Raw genomic sequence first — 21,084 nt, 5'->3', positions numbered from 1 at the left:
TATTTAGTCTTTAGAGTAGCCATGACTCAAATCTTGTGGGGCTTTCTAAATCAAGCTCGGTGGCTTAAGCTATATCTGGAAAAATTCTGTGCAGCAAGCAGTGAAGTCAGCAGGGCCAAGGTGTATAATGAGCACTGTGGAAGCAGCAACAGGAGAGAGGGCAACATTCTGTAAGGTGCTCTTAGTGCAGGGAGAAAAGACTCTCAAAATCGGATCACAATGAGGCAGGAAAAGAGGAAATGCTGTGCAAAGAACGTTCCTAAATTATGTTTTATTTTTAGGTGTGTAGCCTTTACTCTTAAAAAACCCCAAAGAATTAAAATAGAAATTATGTTGTCTTGCCTGGGCTGCAGGAGAAGTCACACCTGGAGATGATGTGTGAGGGTGGGCAGGCCCTGGCACAGGTTGCCCTGAGAAGCTGTGACTGCCTCATCCCTAAAAACGTCCAAGGCCAGGTTGGATGGAGCTCTGAACAACCTGGGCTAGTGGAAGGTGTCCCTGCCCATGGCAGGGGCACTGGAATGAGATGATCTTGAAGGTCCCTTCCCACCCAAGCCATTCTAGGATTCTGTGTTTATTCTAGGATTCTGTGGAGGGTGCTCTGTGTGTTGGGATTAATGCTTGTTACATGTAGAATTGTAACTTTATGTTCACCAAAAAATGGGCCTCCAGTACAGGGAGATATAGAGATGTGTGCTGATTTTAGAGGGGGAAAAAAGTGTCTGCAGGTATTGTTATTGTATATTACTGCAAACTTTTGCATTCATTATTTTGATGAGTAAGGATTGCACCTCCACTTAAGACACTTGAGACTAAAATTACAGCTGCTACTCTCTCGTTTCTGGGTGTATGCTGAGTGCTTCAGAAGAGTAAATTCCCCATTACAGTATCATATAGTAAAATATTAGAATCATTTGCATTACACTGGGATTTTACACCCGATTACTGCTCTGAATTATCTGTCATTAGCCCTCATTAAAGGCAGATTTGATTAGATGGACAATTGCCTATTGCAATTTGATTGCAAATACGTTGTTAGGCTTTCAAATGAATATTTAAAGTGGATCATTGCACAATTTCCCTACAAACTATTTTTTTTTATCTCCTCCTTCCGCTCCCTCCATCTTTTAAGGAGCTTCCACCCAGAATTCCAATGCAGTGGAACCAGAAAAACAAGTTGACAGCACAGTAAAAATGGCTGGAGTTATAGCTGGTCTCCTGATGTTTGTGATTATCCTCTTGGGAGCAATGCTTACCATCAAGAGAAGGTAAGTTTCTGCTTTGCTTCCATCTTGGACCTTTCGGCTACAGTGTTGTTGTTTCGAAAAGAAGAGTAAATAAAGGGAGATCAGACATTCCTTTTGTGTTACAGAAGGCAGCAGTTAATAATTCTTTATGCAACATTAACACTTAGTAGGTTAAACCCCAACCAGTTTTCCAACACTTGATTCTCCTGATGTTTTGGCTGTCATGGCTGTTCCAACATAAGTTATCTCACAGATCACAGAGACAAACCCAGAACCAAAAATACTCACAATGCAGAGCAGGTTCTAGAGGTTGGAGACTGAGGACCCACTTGCTCTATAGAGAAGTTCCCGAGCTCGTGCTGACCTGAGCTGCCCCTGAGACAGTGCACGTTTTCCTGGGGAACTGGCCTGGTCCCTGAAGCAGCAATATTTGGTGAATTTGGGTGTGATGCCCCATGGACAGAACTGTGCCATAGGCTCTGTAAACTTAGCCACCTTCCTTCAATATTAAAAGAAAGGAGGTGAGTGGGTGTATTAGAAATCTGAATTCTCTGTTTGTGATTTCTAGAGCTGAAAAATCACATTTTCCTGTGTTGTTTCCAGCCCCCAGTGCAAACAGGCAAAATCCCTGCAGTCTGTATTCCTCTTGGCCAGTTTGCTGTCCTTTGCAAGGTTACCCACTGGAATCCACACTAAGAAATAACTGGCTCACTGACTTGAAAATCTTTTCCCATTTAGAAGCTCTGACAGTGCAGGAGGGGGTTTTGGAGGTTGTATCAAACCTGCAGCACCACACTCAGACCTGCTGAGCCCACAGGTTCTGGGGCTCCCCTGGACAGGCACCAGCAGTCACGTCCAGTTGAGGCTTGGAGCTGCATATGGACAAGTGTTCCCTGAAGATGAACTTAAGCCTGTCAGGCTCATTTAATTTGTAAACTAATGTGGATTGGGACCAACTTTTATGAAAGGAGAAGCTGATTTGGATCGCAAATTGATTGGAACTTTTGGAGGTGCAGAGCTGAAAGTTTGTGCTCTTCTGAGAGAAGAGTTTAACAACAAAGTTCTCTTTCTGTTTTGCAGACAGAAGCACTGGGAGCTTAAGCTCTTGCATTCCACTTTTGCATTAACCTCACTTCTAAAAGAGTTCCCTTCTCAGTGTGCTAAGACCAATTCCTCTCTGTACAAGCTGTGTAGTCTTACAAGGCAACAATGCAGAAAAATAATTTAATTAGGTAAACTTGGGATGTTGTCTTCAAATGGAGCTGGAAAATATCACAGTGACATTTGTTCACGATGCAGGGCACTGCAGTTCATTGGGAACAGGCACAGTGGTGGATTTCCTCAGTGAAGCATTGTGTCAACCACTGCAAACAATAAGGGAGGGAGATGGATTAGACAGGACAGAAGCACTAAGGAAAGGAAGACTCTGGTTTGAGATGAGCATTGGGATTGTCAGAAGCTTCATTTTGTTCTTGTGAGACACCAAATCAGCAGCACACTGGTTTGAACCTTTCAGATGCCAGGCATGAGCAAGTCCAACTGCTCATAGTTTCAGCAGACCATATTGCAAAAATTCCTGCAACTCACAAATTTCTGGGGGCTGACAAAGTTTTATAGGGTTTAGTCAGATATGTGAATTTAATTAAACCAGTCAGAAATGTTTATACAGTGGAAAATTTGGGTTTGACTTCATGTTTATTATCTAAAAGTTTCAGTTGAAACCTGGGATCACTTAAAGTCTGCTACAGATTCTGTATGAGTATGTGTAAAACTTGTGTGTGTGTATATATATATGGTTTAAATATGACTGTCTTACAGTATCTAAAATCAAAATCCATTACAAAATCTGTTTTCTTGGTTTTGGGAACCCAGTAGCTCCGTGAGTTACATCACAATATCACCATCATATGTGTTTGACACACAAATTGCTGCCACATAAGGGAGAGAAACTATTTACAAGGACAGGTAGTGACAGGACAAGGGGAATGGCTCCAAACTGAAAGAAAGTGAGTTTATGTTGGGTATTAGGAAGAAATCCTTCCCTGTGAGGATGGGGAAGCACTGGCACAGGTTGCCCAGAGAAGCTGTGGCTGCCCCATCCCTGGAAGTGTCCAAGGCCAGGTTGGACAGGGCTTGGAGCAACCTGGGCTAGTGGAAGGTGTCCCTGCCCATGGCAGGGGATTGAAATGAGATGATCTTTAAGGTCCCTTCCAACTTGAACCATTCTATGATTCTATGATAATTTAGCCTGTTAATTTATGGGTGGTGATCAGTGCCCATTTGAGTGAATTTACTGGTAGAAGGCAGTACTCTTTCATTAATAGATACATATCTTGAAATTCTGCATTTTAGTTGTGTCAAAACAATTCCATTTCTCTAAGGACCTTGTTCCTTTGTCCTTAATATTAGTTAAATATATTTGTGTAACAGAGAATACAGGATTGGTTAGTAAAAACAAACTGAAGCAAGGCATTTGTAAACTTCTTCTCAGGAGAAAATACCCTTTGACTTTGCCCCCCAAAAGGATTTGATTTTGGTCAGTTGTGATTTCATCTGGACAGTTTTAATTCCGGTGTGATCGTGACTTGCATGTCCCTGGAGTGAAGAATGTGACACTTCTCAGGCTTGTGTGTTTGAGCAGACAAAGCCTCCACTGACCCCTTAAATGTAAGGCTGAATAAATAGGATCAGACAGCCTGTCATGGGTGCATTGTAAATAAGTTCTTTAAACTGCTGTCAATAGCAAAAAAGGAGATTTGGGGCTATGTAGGGTCTAGGATTATTTCCTTCTATGAAAATTCAGCTCCTTGTTCTGGATTAGGATTTAGGTTGTTACCTTAAACTAATTAAATAAAACCCCAAAGCCTCTTGGGCAGAACATACCCAAGCTGTAGGATAGAATCAGCAAAAGGGGTATTTGCATGTTTGTTGCCCCATGTCCCTCCTGTGTCCATATTTAAGGTGGGACACAGACAGGGGGTTTTGGGTTATTTTCATACATTCTAGGACCAGGTCATGATTTTACTGAACCATAACTCAGACCAGTTTTCACAGTAAGCTTTGAAATATTCCTTAGGAAGTCCTTATTTTAGTCTGCATATTTCAGGAGAATTTGAGCCAAAATGGACTGTCCAATTCCTAAACATAACCCTCTTTTTGTTTGCCTTTATTTTCTATCCTTATGGAGCAAACCTTTCTGAGCTTTCCTCTGCAGCCTGGAGGGATGTGCAGCTTTTAATGAGAGCTGAGGGTCTGGTGTGATCACAGATGTCTCCTGGCCGAGACAGGAGAGCAGCAGAAAGAACAGCAAGATGCTGAAGGGAACAATTGCAGTGGATAGCGCTGTGTGAAACCTGGCCTGACCTCTCGGGGGGGTTGCTTTAATGGAATGATTTTGGGGGTGTAGGAGGTTCAGCTTTCTGGGCTCTCATTTTACAAATTCTGGTTTGGGGACTTGGAATTTCCCAGTGAAGCTCAGTGGCAGTCACTGCACCTTTTTGGTGCACTCTATGGCACGTGGGATTTCTGGGTGTCACGAGATGATAGAACTATGTTAAAATACCTTCAGGTGTACCTTGGAATCCATGCCATTCCAATAGCTTGGAATGTAACAGAAGTCAGGTTTATAGCAAGGGCCACCTCCAGGGAAACCAAGTCACTTCAGTTCAATCCTCATGAGCTGTCCTGTGCCCCGTGTGTGCACAGCAAAGAGGGTGACTTTGGACAGAGTGGCTGTGCTGAGTCTGGTTCCCACACGTGCTGATGGAGTTTGTGTTCAGAGCAGCCATGAAGGTGAACACTTGAACCCTGTAACTGTATTTCTAAGCAATTCCTGGTGTTTGTAGAGTCTTCAAGGGTTGGATTTAAAGTTGTGCAGTAGATTGAAGTTTGTGTTTTGCTGGTTTTCCCCTGTCTTGACCATTGCTGCCACTTTTGAGACTCCTTGTGCCTGGCGGTAGGTCTGTAACACCCTGGCCTGTGAACCAGCTTTTAGGAGCCCTTTTTCAATTATGAAAGAGAAAACATCACCTCTTAAGTTCTAACTGACTGCCAGGGCTCGGTTTGTGGCGCTGCTCAAACACATATCAAAATGTTCTGGAGAGAATTGTTGAAAAACTCTGGTAGAGAATGCTTAATCACAGTGACGCAGAAAGCTCGTGCATACCCCCAGTGCTCAGCTCTAAATATGGAGTGATGCTTGAATTGGTAATGAACTATTTGCATTTCAGAGTTTGATGAAGCGTGATTTATCATTAGACAATTTGCTCATTGTCTAAATATTCCGAAATTGTGGTGTTCTCACATTGTCGCTTCCCTATTTATTGTTATTTATATTAATAGCTCTGACATCTTTCTTTCCATTTCAAAAATGTCAAAGCACTTAACAGGCAAAAGTAAGTCTCATTATCCATGTTACTGCCGTGGCAAAGTGAGGGAAGAAAGAGGTGAGGGGATTTATACATGGTGACACAAGTCAGTAGCAGAAGTGAAACACAACCCGTCCCCAGTTCAGTGTTTATTACTCACCACCCTATACAGCTCCTGAAAAAAAAATGTAGGCAAATGGTAGCTCAGTACAAAAAACCAGCACAAATACTTCTGTGTATTGAAAAAGAATGCTAGAGTTCTTATAAATCTAATCATGTGCTTTTCTTTTTTTTTCTCCTTTTGGATATTTTGTTCATCTGGTTGGCCGTCGATATTTAGAAGAAATGCCTATTCCTACTCCTATTACTTGTAAGTACTTGGCTGGGGATGATGTTTCTTGAGCATACTCACCCTGTGGTAGTTCTGTGCTTTGTGGTTATTCTTTTCTTTTACCAGTTTGTTTTTACCATTCCATTTATTCTTGTCTTTCCAGCAGCTTGTGTTTAGTTTTCTCAGTTGCCCACTGTTAATGTTCTCCCTGTTCTCCCATTACACCTGTAATTGTGCCTGCAAACACATTAATGTCCACACATATGTCAGGTATGGTTTATAGCTCTTCAGATTGAATATTCTTCTTTAGGTTGGATATTAGGAACAATTTCTTCTCCAAAAGGGCTGTCCAGCACTGGCACAGGCTGCCCAGGGCAGTGTTGGAGTCACCCTCCTGGGGACATTTAAAAGACACGTGGACGTGGCACTTGGGGACATGGTTTAATGATGGACCCGCCAGTGCTGGGTTAACAGTTGGACTCGATGATCTTTGAGGTCTTTTCCAACATAAATGATTCCATGATTCTATAAATGCTCATGGACAGATAACAGAGTGTCCCAAGTGCACCTTCTTTATATTCCATTGTACATAGCCAGACTTCAGGGAAATTCACACCTGAAAGATGTTGTTGGGAAGCCATGGATTTAAGCTTTTGAAAAATTGTAGGATTTCTGACAACTACAGCTGGATGTGTTCTCAGCAAACATCCCTGTTCCTGGAGTTGCCAGGTTCCCAGGGTTGGTTTAGATGGCTGGATTATGAAGTGGTTCAAATATTCAGATCCAAATCACCTGTCCAGTCCTGACGACAATGCTGCATAATTAAGGCAGTTGTTAAGGCACATGAAAATGCTTCACACATCGGTGTTTCCAGAGCCATCTGTTGTCTAAAGACCGAGGGGCTGGAAAGTAATCAGGGCCAAGCTGTTTCTGCTGGGATAATAGTTGTCTGAGGATCAGGAGGAGGAGAGGATTAGATCAATGATCTGAGGAAAGAGTCCTGGAGAACTGAGCTGGATGCTTTGCTGCCCTCAGAGGGTTGGGAGGGATGGACAGGCAGCTGTTACTGCTGAGAGGAACAGCTCTGCCCTCTCCATCTCTCAGAAGCAGCAGCTGAATCGCTGACATCCACCTTTTCCCGGGAGCAGCAACCTGCCAGCCTTGTCAGGGCTCTGAAATCCTCAAAGTTGTCAAAAGGGCCCTGTCTGCCCTGCCAGTTCCTCCTGCTCTGCTGCTCCAGCAACCCCATCCTTTGCCTGTTCCTACAGTTACTCTTTGTCTTGGTCTGGGGACACACCTGGAGGGTGCTGAGCAAGATGAGTGTGTTAATGTGCTGCCACTGGAGTTCTTCACTTGAGTTGCTTCACATCCAAACCAGAGGGACAGGAGTTAGGTCTGATGATCCCTATGTACCACGGTCAGAGGGATCTTACTTTTCAACGACCTACCAGAAAATTATTGAAAGAGGCACCTTCCCCACTCTCTGGAGCACTAGAGGAGCCTCAGGACACCAACAAGAGCCTTGACTTTGCCCAGTGGTGTCACTGTAAATGCAGAGTAACTCCATTTCCTCTGGACCTCACTCTGCTTCTCTAAGAATGGAATTTGACCTTAAGTAGTCAGATTAAAGAGAAGTTTAACTAACTAGGGGATGCTTTTAACACATAGGTGCTGCTAGCTGCTTGAATTTCCTGGTACAACCTCTTCCCTTCTGCACACTTCTCATATTTTACTGCTCTGCTTTCTTGCAACCAGTAGCACCACTGCCTGAAAGATTCAGTCCCAGGTTTTCCATTACAATTTTGTCTTCTTCCAGCAGACACCATGTGGTCAGAACGTTCCCTCCTTTGCTATATTTTGAGATTTATTTATTTAAAAAGATGAATCAACTTCTGAGCCCTGTGTGACCCATTTTACAGCGGCACCACATTGTTTTAAACAGTCAGCTGAGGATTGCTCTGCTGGAGCAACCACAGGGATCCATGAGCTCTGCTGTCTGGAGCATCATGATAGCAGAGGTGGCACGTCAGTAACCATCACACAACAAACATTTCCATCACCAGGCTGGGTGTGTCAGCATTTGGTTTCACGTTGACATTTGCCCCTTTCCCTGCTCTGGCAAAACCAAGCTTTGTTGTATTTTTTTCTTCCTGAGCAACAGTCAAGGCACAAGGAATATTCCAGTAGTGAGGGAAGAAATCAGGAGAACCCATGAAGGAGTAAACAATGAAGTTTTATTGAGTTTCAAGTTCCACATGAAATAGGGTGGTTCATAGTGATTGCAGACGAAAATCTGAAGCTGCTAAGGACTGTGTAATTCTTAGCAAAGCTGATAGAAATTGCTACAGCCTCCCATAAGCAGAGGTTTGATTCAGGTTTATTTGAAATGTTGTGAAAATAAGAGCAGCAATATGTATATATATTTTTTTAAATAGAATTGGTTTCCATGCTATGACTTTGTATGAATGTTTTAGTTCTGAGGCGAAATGCAGTTGAATGAGTTACCAGCACTGAAAAGCAGGTTCTCAGTTAGATCTGCTGGCAGACCTTTAAATGTGACCATATGGACTACATCACTTTATTTTTGGTTTCAGTTTCTGGACTTCAAAGTTGTGTTTCTTAGAGCAATTCTTGTCTACTTTCAGATTATTCCTCTCAACTCTTTGTCGTCTGCTATACTGGCATTTTTTCTTGTTAGGAACCGAAATCTTCTTGTTAAGAAGGTCAAAATCCCCAACCTTAACTCTTCTAAACAGTTCTTAGTGATAATTCTGTTAAAGTCACAGAGACTTATAAGTAACTGGTTTTTACAGAGACAGGCCATAGCACTGTGGTAATTGGAGTTCTGCCTTAGCCAGTCTTGTGTTCTGCTGCAATCCAGGGCTTAAAATCTGATACTGTAGGATGGTTGAGCACCTTCAGCTCTGGTGAAAGCAGTCAAAAATACTCATTTATAAGAGCAGCTCTTTTAGTTATTTTTGGTATACATAGTTACGGGATTTTTGTATAGCAACACTTGATTGAAAGCTTCCTACAGCATGTAGGAAAGGATGAAAGAGAAGGACATAAAGGTCTTTAATATGCTCTAAGTGGAAATACAAACTCAGGAGGCCTCAATTCCCAACTCGTAACTCATCATGCAGGATTGACATCATGCAGTGTCCTTCATTTACCCACCATCAAAAGCTGGTTCCTTATGATTTGAGATCCTGGGACAGAACTTGTGTTTGTGCTGGCAGGAGGGAGCTGTGGAATTCGGGGTTCCTGTCCTGGTGCACTCCATGCATCCCTGTCCCCAGGGCGATGGCTGAGCCCTTTCAGAGGAGTTCCTCTGTATTTACACCAATACAAACGGTGCCTAAGGTTGGGACAGAGTTGCTGGCTGTCCCTTTGCACTTAAATGTGATGGTCAGTGCAAGATATCAACCCATCCACGTCTGAAAGCTTTTGGGTTTTTTTTTTTCCTGGCTGAAGCTGTAAAACACAGACAGCAATTCATCCATTTTACAGGAGGGTTTGTGTTCAGTGACAAACACCTCGTTTGCAACAGGATTTTCAACTGCAGCAACTCATATCATGATTTTATTGTTTCCTCACCAGGAAAAGGAATGGAAATGTTTTCTCTGTGTGGGTTGTTTGTTTTGCTTTGTTTCTTTCTCCTGGGCTGGGTAATGGCTGCAGAATGAAATTTAATCAGGAGCGATATCAGACCAGGGAAGTGTTTCTGGAAATATAGAGATTCATGTATGTGTTACAAGCACTCAGTTTAATGTTATTTATAAGAGAAGGGCACTCAGAGGCCAAGATGTTGTTTTCCTTTTCCCCTGAACTGGCCAGAACTCCGTGGACATTATTACAACATAGGAAGCCCCTTCAATTGGTATGCAATTTCATACCAGTTTTAATTGTTGGGCGGTTTAATCTGGAAGAAATTGTCAAAAGGTCATTAAGCTAAATTTATACTTGCCTTTTTTTTTTTAATAACAGAGTTTGTGCTGAATTTATTTCCACTGTCTGTGGGACATTTGAAGAGAAAAAAAATCCCGTTATTTTATTTATAGACATACCTCTGTGCAACCACATTAATACAGAAATATCTCCATATATTTCCATGGATGGTGGGATCTGCCTGCACAGGTCAGCTTGCTAAATCACGATTTTGAGAAGAAACATTCTTGTAAGATGCTTTTCTCATTAGATGCTGGAAAAACAGAGTTGTTAATCAGTGGCTATGCCAGTCTAATGAAGGCAAATTAAAAAAAAAGTAATGAAAATGCAGAAAGTAGGTGAGATTTTATTTAGAACGTGTCTGTGTGGTGATTGCAAGCCTAAACTTTGCAGGGGGCAGGGTTTGTGGCTGTCAGTACCAGCACAGGCTTATATATATTGGATAGCTCTGACTTGTGTCAAGTTTCTAGGGTTGTAAGTAAATGTCCCCAGAAAAAGTGATTAATTTGATCAGGTCAAGCTTGGGTCGTATTTCTCAAGACCCTCTGTTTGTATGCACTGAGCACAAAATACAGCATATATTGACTTACCTCTGCATTACTTCTCTTCCTCTTGTCAAGTGATGTTTGCTCTGTAAGTAACAATGGTCCTTGCTCTTCACTCCACCTTTACTCCCTGTGTTCCTGCCATAACCTTCCTTAGGCCAGGAATGCTCCTCAGCCCTGCTGAGGTTGCAGGCAGTGCAGGGGGAGCAGGTGATGAGGTGCAGATTTGAGGAGGACCATCAGAGCACAGAGGAGATTGCCCGGGCATTGGTGTGACAGAAGGCTCTGAACTCTCATTCCACTGGCTCTGTTTACAGATCTTTAGTGACCAAGATTTCACAGCCTGTCTGCCCTGTCAACTTGAGAGACAGGCAGCTTTTCCTGCATGGATTTGTCCCCAAGTTTCAAATGAACTGCCCTTTCCATAGCTGAGCTCTATTACTTATTCCCTCACCCCTGCAGACAGTGAGAACAGCTCCCCTGGGGTGTCCTTTCATATGTTTGAAGACCTCTCAACCCTATTTGATTTCCTTTTCTCTAGATTAAGGGTCCATATTTCCTTTGGCCTTTGCTTGTAGATCATGTTTTCCAGCTTTACCTTTCTTGTCCTCCTTTGTGAGTGTCCCTTTGGCTCAAGCCTTACTTGCAGGGCAGTATTGCAGCAGAGCCCTCTCTGATCCTCCCTCACAGCAAAAGGATCACCCAGGCCTTGCAGATTGTAGTGCCATGTACAATCCCTCCCTTGTTTTTCACACCAGCATGAAACTGCTCTTCCAAATTGAATTTGTGATCTACTGCAGGTTTAGGGGATGGAGATCCCGTTCAATAGATCTTGTGTTTAACCAGTGCTCCCTGGTATTTGTGTGGTTCATCACAGCCTTCCTTAAATTGCTGCAGATTTCATCATAAACAACGTGCGTGCTCCGAGCAGTTTACTATGCACAGTTCTGCAAAAGGAATTTTATTTTGTGGCTTTTTGAAACTGCTTATTGAAAGCGAGGGCAATGTGCAATTCGTGTCTGTGGGAGGAAATTTCACGTTTAACTTACGTGATCTATACCTAATGTCTAAATTACCTGTGCATGCAAATCTACATTAGAGTGTATATAATCCATCCCTGGGAAACATCTAAAATTAAATCTGTCAACGTAAACGTATGAGAGTTCTGGAGGAGTGGCAGTTACAGCTTTAACATTCATGTAGAATTGATAGAAAAAGTTAAAGAAGAGTTTGAAGCTGGTTTTAAAAAATAATCCCTGACGTTTATCCAAACCTCTGCAAAACAGGAATCTGATCCTGCAGATACTTCCAACAGAAAATATTGCTTGAGCTCTCTGATTAATGCCCATGGCATTAAATGGTTTGTGCTCAATACCAAGTTTACATTCCTTGAGTGTTTAAGTGGAACTCTGGCAATTTTAATGTAGTGCTTCAGATTTTATGTCTAGTCTCTGATAGGAGTAGAAGTTTCAAAAACTAACTGAATCAAATCTGCATCATTTTTTTTTTCCAAAACCCACACTAAGTTGAGGTTCACTGCTGATTTTATCCTTGCTTTAGTGGGGTCACCACCAGCTGCCTGATTATACAGCTGATTTCATTTTTTTTACTCAACTTCAAGCATCTTTCTGTCTCATCCCCCCCATGTGTGTGCAGTGCTTCTAAACATCATCTCTTCATTTACAAGCCCTGCAAAGGGCAACCCACTAAACACCATCCACAGACTCCTGTTTTCTTCTCCACACATTCCCCTTACCCTTAAATGTAGCCCAGCCATCAATATCACCTGTCTCCCGTGCTGACATTTCAGTCTCTTCGCCCTGTGTTGATTGTGGCACTCTTCTTTCCAACACCTGCCTGGGCCTTTATTTCCTCCCCTTTTCAGCTGCATAATGCATGAGTGGGGCAGTGTCTGCTCGGTGCCTGGTGTCAGGCTGTGCTGGGGACACTCTGGGCACCCGTGATTGACACTAATGCTCCTGTAGCAGCTTCGTGGGGGCGTTGCAGGGCTGTGTTCAGGGGAGGCCGGTCAGTGGGGAGAGCAGGAGCCCTGTCACTGATGTGGCTTGTCGGTGATTCACAGAGATCTCTATTTTTGGAAACAGCACTTCTAAGATGAATGCTTTTCCAATTCCTAAGGCATTTTTGACACGCTGGGAAATAAACCTCTACCTAGCCGCGGGTTTAAGTCACATCCCTAACGTTCTGGAAAGTGCTAGTCATTTGATTTTCTAATCCTTTCTATGAATTATAATGATGGCAAGGACCAAATAGGCTTAGTCCTGTGCTGCCACTCTATCCAGACACGGAACGGCGGCGGAAAAGGCACGTTCAGAAACCGAGAGCCCCTTGATGTGTCTGGCAAGCTTAGCTCTGAAATCCTCAAAAGAGATCTGTCTTCCTTTTCCCTCTGAATTTAGATGGAGAAGTTTTACATTCTTGGAATAGAGAGGGAGAAAGGTGGAAACTGATAAAGCAAACTGTAGCGTTTTCAGGTGCAGGACCCGTTTTGTGTTCTCTGGTCCCCCTGTGAGCTCCTGCGCAGGGGCGGCTGGTTTGTGTGTGCGAGTTAGGTTGGGACCTTTAAACTCATGTCACCTTTTCTTTTTAGGCATTCAAGCCAATGTTTTAGGGGCCTCTCTGTCTTCTACAGGACCAGGTAGAACTCCTTTGCATAGGGCTGTTGTAAGCAGGCCTTTGGGGACTAATGGGCTTGGGTTTGGGGTTATTTTTTTCCTGCCTAGGACATGCAGAAATGTTGTTGCTCAAAGAGAAAACAAGTTTGCCAGTTCCAGCTCTTTGTAGCCTGTTGGCATTTCTGGAAAAAAAAAAAAAAACCAGGCCGTGGGGACTTACAGATAATAATTGCCACAAATAATTGCATTTGGATTTAAAAAGGAAGTCGCCCTTTTTGACTCACCATTTTTAAACATCAGTAGTGGTTGTCTGTAGGGGCTCACCCCAGCAGTCCAGAGTGCTTGTTATTAAGGACTTTTGCATTTTGGATTAGTGTTTCACACTGAGAGATTTTAATTCCTGTTGCCAAAAGAATTCACACAGGCATGTGCTATTAGCAAATCTGAAGGATTATGGAACCACATGGCAGAGTTAATACACTTCAAGACTATTGTAGTTACCACAGGTACCACAGCACAAAAAATAGGGGCTCCCATGGCTGCAGCTCTGTGCTAACATTGCCCAACGCTGGAAGCAAAGCTTTTAACATCATTAAGCACCAGCTTTTTGCTTCATCACTCGAGGACTGTTCCCTTTGTATCTTCAGCTGCAGAAGTGGGTGCACCACAGGGGTGTGGGGAGATCTAAACGTGCCCCCTGTGGTTACGGACCCAATTTGAACAGCTCTGGGTTTGGACTGGAGCCACTAATTGTAAAAGGCTGAACCCCAGCTGGAGGAGCAGATCAAACAGATGTATTTGTTCTAAAGTTTGCAGCAAACATTTGAGCTTTCTCCATAAATCTGTGCTCTCCTGATCTGGATTATCCACTTGCTTTCAAAAAGTCTTTTTCCCCCAGACACAGGCAAAGGTTTTAGATGTCTTTGACCCTTCATTGCAAACGAGTGTAACTGGCCAAGCTGCCCATCTCCTGAAGGCTGGCTGGGGCTCAGCTGTGTGCTTGAACTTGCTTGGAAATGCCACTCTGACGTGTTCTGTGGATAAATAAAGCCTGTTAGACTATGCTGCAAGGAGTATCTTTTTTAAGAATCTAATTAAGTTTAAAAGACAGGTAGCACTTACCATAAGCCTGTAGTTTTAGAGAAGAAAAACCTCTTTGCACAACGATTTAGTCATTAGGATTTTTTTTTTTTTCTACTCTGAGTCGGAGGAAAGAGAGAAATCTAAAGCTCCTTCTTACAGTAATCTGTTTTTCTCCCTTTTATTTTGTTTTATTTTCTTATCTAGGGAAGTCGTGTAAGCAAAGCTCTTTGCTGGTGCCAGGGATTTGTGTGATATTTTTTCAAGGTGTGGATTGTAGAATGTCACACATTCATTTTTAAAGGGTTTTGCTCTCTGATACAAATGAAGCACAGGGCAGTCAAATGTCAGTGGAAGCTTAGCAGCTCACTTTTCCTGCTTCTCTCCATTTTCTTATTATTAGCTGTGTTTGCAAAAGAGGAGCCTCTTTCGTTCTCAGCTCTGTTCGTGTTTTCAGAGCAGGCGGCGTTTCTGCTTTGGCCAAAGTTTTTGCTGTCTCCTCAAAAATAAAAAAATACCTTTTTTCCTGGAGCACAGGCATACGTGAGCATTTCTAAAACAGCTTCAGCCTTTAATTTGCCCCACCCCTCACTGGCTGTGGATCCTCAGTGCAGTTTGGGCACGTATCAGAATTTCGGAGGCCGCTGCCCTCATTGCCGTGATGGGGACAGGACAAAACTCTGCTCCAGCTCTCAGGTGGCACAGAGAACAGGTCCCCTGGAGCACTCCAAGAAACCCCCTGGTGCAGACACCCCATGAGATGGATGCAGATGTCCCATCACCTCCGAGTGAGTGGTGCTGATCACTGCCCCCATCCCGAGCCCTCTGCTCTTCCTGGAGTGGTTTTCACCCTCTCCAGGGGCTGCACCTCTGCCACCCTCTCCAAGGATGAGGTAGCGCTCCCACTGCTGGGGTGATGCAGGTTTGTGCAACATAAGTGACTGGGAGGGCCAGCTGAGCTCAAAGACTGGCAGCACGATGCTTGTTGTGCTCCACAACAGTTACATTAAGAAGTTGTGGGGTCTCCTCTCGGGCAGTTTGTCAAACGCCCTGCATGTCTGACTGAGTGGGATAACTGTGGTTTGTTCAGAATATTTTGTCATTGCTTCGTTTTTAACGAGGGAAAACTGACCTTGGTTTCTCCCCTCTCCAAACTACCCCAAAGGAAGCTGGCCAAGAAGCAGAAGGAGACTCAGACCAGCACACAGAGGGAGATGGGTCCCGTGGCTACTTCTGACAAGACCTCCACCAAACTCAGTGCTGTGCACAATGAAGAAGCTTTTTCTTCCAGCTGCCAAGATGTTAATGGATTCAGTAAGTTTAACTTGCTTGCAATGGATATGACCCCCTTGGAGAGCTCTGGGTTCTTAAAAGGACCTATTCCTATGGGCACAGTGTTGAGGAGTTAGGAATGGCAGTGATAGAGATCGTTGCAAAAGCTCCACAGAAATCTGGAATGTCTCTGACACTGCCCCTGTTTTAACTGTTAGACAGGTGGAGAACATTCCTGCTGGCTCTAAATCTACTGAGAATAATTTATAGTCTGTTCTAATAACTCCATCAGACAGTCAAAGAGGCACATGTTTATTTGTTCCTTAGATATATCTTTTCCTTTGTGAGTAGGAGAGTCAAATCAAATCACTTAGCTGACTTGTAGGATGAAATAACATTTTCTGTATGAAATTGTTATGAAAGAAGGCATGGTCTCCTGGCTAGAGAACTGGAATGGAAAGACAGCATTTCCTCCTTTGTCTGTGTCCTCACTTTATTCTTCACACAAGTTCAGTAAAGCTGATCTTAGTTAACACTTGTAAACCACTCAGACCTCTGTAGCTCAAAGAGTTTTGTGGGTAAAGCAGCACAAAGTCATCCCTTAGCCTCTCTAGATCCAGGCTGAGTGCATGGTGGATTGCATGGTGGATTTGTAAACTTTTTTCATATTAAATAAATATGAACTTAGACACTCTGGGCATGTCAGTCCTTCTTTTGACACTGAGCCTGCTAGTTTGGACAGGGAACAGCTCTGAAACTCAAGTGTGTACTAAAACTCTTTATTAAGCATCTTCAGTGAACTGGTTTTTTCCCTAATTACTAACATGGATGTGCTCATGGTACAAAATGTGTTTCATCACTGACACCAATTCCTTGTAATCTCAGATTGAGTGGGACAGGCTGAGTGAATTCTTCCTTTCCCTCTGTCTGTAGGTCATGTCAAATTCCATCTGCATGTGTTGCTGCTGCCACTCTGGGTAACACACCCTGAGATGGATAAATAGGTGTTTGGGACCCTTTTCTCTGATATTAAATTGACTTCAGTCAAGATCTAATTTTCTCAGGCTCTGAGTAGCTCTGTCTCCCGAGGAGGCAGCAAGAGTTGTCTGGGTTTCATATCTTTGAGAGACAGGATAGCAGCAGACAGTGCTGCAGCAACCACCCCAGAACAGCCAAGGCAGCTTGGCTGAAATGTCCAGGGAAAATGAAGTGTTTAACACTTCCTTCGGAATCTGGATTTTCAAGAGTGTGGGGATTCTTTTTCCAACCAGAGACAGGCTTGAAATGTGACCTCATTTCTTTCCCTTGGTATTTTGATAGACTAATTAAAACAGCTGAGTCATTTACTTGAAATGGCAACTATACAATATATGCTGTATCAAATTTGGTGAGAAAGCATCCCTCCAGGTTTTCTCTTTTTTAAATCAGTTAGACCTTTGCTTGTTTGACATCACTGCAGATTTTACCAGTCTCCCCCTATAACACAGCCTGAGTCAGTCATGGGCTGACTCTTTTTGGATTTTTCCATCTTTATATCCATGAGAAAGAATTATTCATAAACCTTCATGATTTCTCTGAATTTTTGACTGTCAAGTCCAGGATGCTGAGGTGTTGGAGGTAAGTTCTGTGCAGTAGTGTGCACATGCTGATACAGAAATTTTATGGGTAAAAACCCTTCTTAAAAGAAAAAAAAATTACATAATAAAGTTTAATACTTGAGGGTTTTTATACAGGCCTACTTTGGAATAACATAATAAGATTAATTCTTAACCTTCCTGCTAACTAATAGAGTTTTACTGGGGTTTATCCATCCTAGCTGGTGAAATCAACTGTCTTAAGCAGCAAAGTCCTTCTTAAATTGTCTCTTTGCCTCCCAATGGTAAATAGAATTTGCAGGTATCTGCAGACAGGTTTCTCTCCAGAATATGTGTCCTTGCAGGGCTTGTGTCCTTCCCTCCAGTTTTTACTTTCTGTCACAATAATTTTGATAATTTTGCAGACAGAAGAAATTCAGTGAGTCCCTATAGAAGCTTTTCTATTCCCATTGTCCCTCCAGCTTGGCCAGGGCTCTGCTCCCGTGGCAGGAGGACTTCTGCTCTCCCTGAGTGAGCCCTGTCCACTCTCATGCTGTGGCTTCCCTGTCTCACTGCTCTGTCACCTCCAGCATCTCTCAAAGGTGCTACCTGGTACTCTACATCATGAAGGAGATCAAAAATGAACAGCTGCCCTTCTGCTCCTCAGCCCTTCCTTCTCTGAGGAGACATCAAGACCTCAGGTCTCGCTGAAAGTGGTAGAAAATTGGGCATTTATCTTTCCTGGCCTGAAGCAAAGCCCCTCATCCCTCTTTCCATTCTGCAGTGTTAGTTGTTATCCAGGCAGGATTTTTATTGATGCATACAGGGGTCTAAATTAAGGAGGTTTTTTGACTCAGCCTCTGTCTCTGACACCGTATGGAATCAGAGAAGGTGTTTGCTGAAACGTAAATTAGTCCGTGGCTGTTCCAGCTTGTCTGGTTTTACTCAGAGATTATGTGGAGGTGAAGCAGGCTCATCATACTTGTTCATTTCCACAAGTATCTTGCTTTTTAAAAAAAAAATGTCTCCTAAATCCCTGTGAGGTAGATGAAGGTCCTTGGGTGTTGGAGTGTGCTGGAACACCTGCAAAGCAGCACAGTCACACGCAGACATTGGTCAGTGCAGGGTTGATATGAAATAAGATGGCAAACTGGAGGCAAGGTGGGTCTAAACTGTCCCCCAGGATCTCCAGTGACCAGAAGGGTGAGCAGGGGGTTGTCACCACGCAGGAATCCTGCGCAGTTTGCCAGGGATGGCAGAAGCAGCAGCGATGGTGCGTGATGAGTGACGTGCACAGGTCTTTAGATTTGCTCTGAGTCACAAAAGACAAATACAGCAAGATCTGGTTCTTGCTCCTACCCCACAGACAATTTTCATTCATAGTCTGGTCACCTGCTAAATGCAGTCCAAGGACTTACAGGGTCATGAACGTGAGGTGTTTTCTTTAGTAAAAAAGTTCTTAAATTAAAAAATAAACCCACATTTCATCAAAGGCATAGAAGGAAAATATACTAAATTCCCTTTCACTGGTTTGCAGGGAATTTTTCTGGGGTTTTCTAGCACAAAAGAAATCTTATAAAAATGAAAGAAGAGTAATTTTCAGAATAGGAAGAAGCCTCCACCACTCTGCATGACTAGAGGGATCTGTGTGGCCTCACGTGCCACTCCAGGGAATACAAAGAGAATTTTTAATGAAGTCTTAATCTCTACCCTGATGTGAAATCCTCTCTGGACGTGTTCCCTTTGATTACAGAGCTGAGTGCTTGTAAGAACCTCTGGTTAGGAAGCAGGACTGTGTACACATCTCATTATACAAGCCACTACCTGACTGATTTGGGGAATAAGTTCTCCAAAGTATTGGGAACTTTAGTTGTTGTGTTTTCTTTGTGGGATTTTTTTTGGAGGGGGAGTTGTTTTAGGGTTGGTTTGTTTGTTTGCTTGGTTTTCAGGTTTTTTGTTCATTTCATAAACCTCAGCTGGTAACATTTTTAATCAAACTCACTGAAGGGAGGTGTTTATCTTCAGCTGCCTCAGTAATTTATCCTTAGCAGTTCTGCAAAGGCAGTAAAGTCCTGTGAGTTCTTCACACTCCCAAATTCCAGAAAACCTTCAGTCCTGCTCCAAGCCCTGACCACTGACTTGCTCTGTGGTGCTGGGCAAACCAATTCCTCTGTTTAGATCTTTATTTTATGTATCTGCCAAAGTGACCACGTTCTGAGTGTGGTAAGAGAAGGGCTGACAAACACAGAGCAAGAGGCCCCAGAGGAGAGAAGCTTTCTGACTTTGGGCAGCTGGGGCAGAGCTCCAGCAGACTGAACTGTGAAAAATTTGGTTGTTTTAATGTGTTTTCAAGTGGTGTAAGTCTGAAAATATGCTGGGAGAATTCAGAGCGAGAGCAAGTTCATTTGCTAGGTGATTATAAACTGCTCAGGAGGTAATTCTGCTGACTTTATGGAACTCCCTAGACCAGGGATTTGTTTGGTTTTCCCCATGGAATAACTGAAAGTTTTTAAGCAGTGTTTGCTCTAGAGATACAAAAATTGCTTCTGAAATTACTTTGATGTACACTGAGTTTTATCTACTTCCACTGGGCTGTGGAATAGTTTTTCCTGTGTTATCTGCTGTCATCTTCCTGATGTACTGAGATTTGTATTAGCTTGTTTCCCAGCATTCTGAGGAGGAGATAAATAAATGCCTGTAACTCTGAGAGTGAATGCAGAGTGATAAGAAAAGGATATGCCTTCAAAAATGATGGATTACCATAAGAATGTACATGTTTGCTATTGTAGGTATAAACCAACCTCATAAATTTACTATCAAGACAAGAATCTACCATGAAGATGTTGAGCCTTTCCAAAAATGTGTGATTAATATGGAAATATTTGATTTCATTAATATAGAAATTTGTGGATTCTTGTCCTGAGAAATCTGTTGCTTTAATGGGAAAAGGCAGGGATTCTTGTCCTGCTGAAAAAAACCAACTCACAGGGGAAAGGATTATAGGATTTGCTATGAACAGTCCTGGGTTGAAGAACAAGTCCCTTGTAATCTTGTGCTGTTTTAACCAAAAAATTGCTCCCCTGCCTGTGTGGTTTTGTGGTTTATTTTACTGTTAATACTGACTCTGTGTAGTTTGTATTTTGGGGGTCATTTTTAATAACATTTCTCCTAGAGATAAAACCATAAGTTTGCTTCTTTGGTTAAAAAAATTGATATTTAGACTAGAGACCTGTGAATGTAGCTGTATGTGTATCCTGTGTAGGAACATATTGATTTACAGTAACTATAATACTATATTTGGGGTGTGGAGTGGTTATATTAAAGAAAATCCATCATGATGACAATGTAATAAATGTAATATGCATGTCGAGATGAAAAATATAATTCATTTTGATAAGCCTTATATATCCCATATTACTGTGTTCTTTGAGGAACATTCTCCCTGTTCTCTCTCTCTCTCTTAATATATGTCTAAAGTCTTTTCCTTATGTCTTTCCTACCTAGCATCACCCTCTCCTTGTTCATTTTCTGTCCAAAGCAAAACCCTTCAGAGCAAATCTATGTTGAATTCCTACTACTCAGGTACTAGTGCCAGACTTTTCTTTCACTTCTAAATTTCCTTTGCTTTTTTTTTTTTTTATGTTTCCCAATATGACCTATAGACTGAGGCTTCTGAGTGTGAGATACAGCTAACCTTGTTTTCATTTTCTGTAACTTTTTTCCCCCCGTTGATCTTCTGTTGGTTTCCATTGATCCGTGTCGTGTGGGTGAACGGAATTCCATCTCAAAGTATCATCAGACACTGTCCCATCGACCACGCTGTTAGGTAAGAAGACAGGTATGGTGTATGGCACTGGAGAGCAAACACACTCCTTGTATCCTGAAAGTAACTTGGAGAGAGCACTGCTAAGTGTTGGGGTTCCAAGATCATAATTAATCCTGTGTTCGTGTGTTAATTGGAAAGCTTTTGTTTCATTTGTGTTTTATTATTGTTATTAATTGATATTTTTTTGTTGTTGTTTTTAAAAAAGGAGAGAACAGTTCAGAAATGAAGGTTTAGGAGTTCTAACAAGTATTTGGGGTT

The 21,084-nt window shown here is 42.6% G+C and overlaps 1 protein-coding gene across 14 annotated transcripts in view; it reads left to right on the top strand.

The window, feature by feature from the left end:
* The window catches only part of PTPRT (protein tyrosine phosphatase receptor type T), a 432,724-nt gene that overhangs the window by 358,611 nt on the left and 53,029 nt on the right, over positions 1 to 21,084 (top strand). For 3 of the 14 annotated variants that reach the window (XM_050313539.1, XM_050313538.1, XM_050313543.1), the window contains 6 exons: positions 1,133 to 1,269; positions 5,920 to 5,984; positions 13,050 to 13,097; positions 15,320 to 15,468; positions 20,505 to 20,582; positions 20,791 to 20,826. In XM_050313539.1, coding sequence (XP_050169496.1) covers positions 1,133 to 1,269; positions 5,920 to 5,984; positions 13,050 to 13,097; positions 15,320 to 15,468; positions 20,505 to 20,582; positions 20,791 to 20,826 — 513 coding nt within the window. The remainder of the gene's footprint in view (positions 1 to 1,132; positions 1,270 to 5,919; positions 5,985 to 13,049; positions 13,098 to 15,319; positions 15,469 to 20,504; positions 20,583 to 20,790; positions 20,827 to 21,084) is intronic. The other 11 variants (XM_050313540.1, XM_050313548.1, XM_050313547.1 and 8 more) reach the window with 8 other exon arrangements.

Source organism: Myiozetetes cayanensis, unplaced genomic scaffold (assembly GCF_022539395.1).
Source record: "Myiozetetes cayanensis isolate MyiCay16 unplaced genomic scaffold, myiCay2020 scf19, whole genome shotgun sequence".
Classification (NCBI taxonomy): domain Eukaryota; kingdom Metazoa; phylum Chordata; class Aves; order Passeriformes; family Tyrannidae; genus Myiozetetes; species Myiozetetes cayanensis.
The sequence above is the reverse complement of the archived record's forward strand: the minus strand, read 5'-3'. Positions and strand labels throughout refer to the sequence as shown.